This window comes from Aplysia californica, unplaced genomic scaffold (assembly GCF_000002075.1).
Source record: "Aplysia californica isolate F4 #8 unplaced genomic scaffold, AplCal3.0 scaffold00085, whole genome shotgun sequence".
NCBI classification, from domain to species: Eukaryota; Metazoa; Mollusca; class Gastropoda; order Aplysiida; family Aplysiidae; genus Aplysia; species Aplysia californica.
Genome location: NW_004797355.1, coordinates 13,878 through 16,254, shown reverse-complemented (window position 1 = coordinate 16,254; position 2,377 = coordinate 13,878). Strand labels below are relative to the sequence as shown.

The window sequence follows — 2,377 nt, the reverse complement described above, 5'->3', positions numbered from 1 at the left end:
AAAAATAAGAACCACACAACCAACAACGTCCCCAGCACTGGGTGGCCAGGTCGGTGTCCAAAAACCCAGCCTGTGCCGATGTCCACAAGAACATGACGTCATACTGGCGATCTGTCAGCCCTGGCCTCAAGACGCTGGACGCAGATTTCAGGAGGATGAACCTGGCCTCGGAGTGAGTCTCTCTGTCTTGTTATAGGCGGTGCTCATTGGAGGATCGGTTCGGATCGGTTTTCTTTTTTTTTTTCAATTTTATCGGGTATGTCGGTTTTGTCAGTTTCATTGGTTAAATTAGTTTTATCGGTTTTGTCGATTTTCTCGGTTTTGTTGAATTTATCGATTTTATCGGTTTTGTCAGTTTCTTTGGTTAAATTAGTTTTATCGGTTTTGTCAGTTTCTTTGGTTAAATTAGTTTTATCGGTTTTGTTGGGTTTTTTTGTGTGGTTTTGTTGATTTTATTGGTTTTGTCAGTTTTATTGGTTTTGTTGAATTTATCGGTTTTGTTGTATATATCGGTTTTGTCGATTTTCTTGGTTTTGTTGAATTTATTGGTTTTGTTGAATTTATCGGTTTTGTCGGTTTTTATCGGTTTAATTGGTATCGTTGAATTTATCGGATTGGGGCTGGCCCCCACAGGAGAAACAAAGCAAACAAAACCGACATTACCGACAAAACCGACAAAACAAAGCCGATGACGACCTTCAATAAAGACCGTTCGTTTTCAAGGCTGAGCGTCGTGAGTCGGTTTGGGCTCTGGGTCTATTTATAGTGTGCACTGAAGCCAACAGAAACCGAACCGACCCGAACCGATCCGATCCTCCAATGGGCACCGCATACTAGTTTTAGTGAGAGTTTTGTGGCAGGTGCAAACACAATTGAAGGGGTCATTTCAATAACGTGCCTAAGTCAATTTTTCAGCGAAAATGGAGATTTTTGAATAGTTATGTTTAGTTTTAGTAGAGGTTTTGCGGCACTCGCAACTGCATAAGGTCATACGAGCGCCAGAAGATTTGAGGTGTTACAAGAGAGTAACAAACATAAAAAAGAAGGAGGGGAGATAAGGGCGATAGATGTTTGATAGGAAAGAAGAAGCAAACCACACCAGAGCACCCGCCAACCACCCACGTTTTTGAATAGGATGATAAAAGAAAGGGGACTGCACCCTGTCAGCCTTTGTGGGGACTGTATCTTTGATTTTCAGAGCTACGTCCTATGTTTTATCTCGCCTTTCCCAGTGCAATACTATATGAACGAGAAACAGTTTTTGGCCTTTTTCTCAAAACTTCCCTAGTGTGACGTAGGCACGTTATTGAAATAACCCCTTCAATTAGATCATAATGCAAGTGCCAAAAATTTGATTGTTTTAGTCAGCGTTTTATGCATGGCATTTGCAGCACGATTAGGCCATATAAGCGCCGAAGATTAGAGGCGTTACACAAGAGAGTTTTTCGTTTTAGTAAAAGTTTTACAGCACTTGCAACACGATTAGGCCATACAAGGGCCGAAGATTAGATGAGTTACACCAGAGAGTTTTTAGTTTTGGTAAAAGTTTTACAGCACTTGCAACACGATTAGGCCATACAAGGGCCGAAGATTAGATGAGTTACACAAGAGAGTTTTTAGTTTTAGTAAAAGTTTTACAGCACTTGCAACACGATTAGGCCATATAAGCGCCGAAGATTAGAGGAGTTACACAAGAGAGTTTTTAGTTTTAGTAAAAGTTTTACAGCACTTGCAACACGATTAGGCCATATAAGCGCCGAAGATTAGAGGAGTTACACAAGAGAGTTTTTAGTTTTAGTAAAAGTTTTACAGCACTTGCCGCATAATTAGGTCATATGAGTGCCGAAAATTAGATTGTTTTAGTAACAGTTTTACGGCACTTGGAACGCTTGTAAATTGAATTATTACCTTTACAAAATCACGTTGATGTTGGTGTGAAATAAACCTTTCCCTTACCAACACCTCCTAGTTGTGGAGCCTTCAACGACCAGCGTCTCATGGCCTTTGCGCCCAGTGACCTCCTGTCTCCATGGGAACGGGACTACCTCAGCCAGCCTGTGTTTGACGACATGAAGGACACCGCCTGGGCCACCTTATCGGAGGTGGACGCTGTAACCGAGGGGCCTTTTTTTGTTGGGGACACTGTGCAGTTTAGGGTGTGTGGTCATTGCAGGTCTTATATGGTGTATGTGTGTTCTTTGTCTCGGTTTCTGTCTCTGTCTCTGTCTCTGTCTGTCTGTCTGTCTGTCTGTCTGTCTGTCGGTCGATCTGTCTGTCTGTCTATCTATCTATCACCATCTCTCTCTCTACCTATCTATCTATCTCCCTATTCATATCTCTACACCCTCACTTTCTCTCCCTCTCTCTCTCTCTCTCT

The 2,377-nt window shown here is 42.1% G+C and overlaps 1 protein-coding gene across 1 annotated transcript in view; it reads left to right on the top strand.

Moving 5' to 3' along the window:
- The window catches only part of LOC101861110, a gene marked incomplete in the record, with an annotated part of 15,697 nt that overhangs the window by 6,362 nt on the left and 6,958 nt on the right, over positions 1 to 2,377 (top strand). The window contains 2 exon segments of the mRNA XM_013080421.1: positions 36 to 172; positions 1,970 to 2,149. Coding sequence (XP_012935875.1) covers positions 36 to 172; positions 1,970 to 2,149 — 317 coding nt within the window.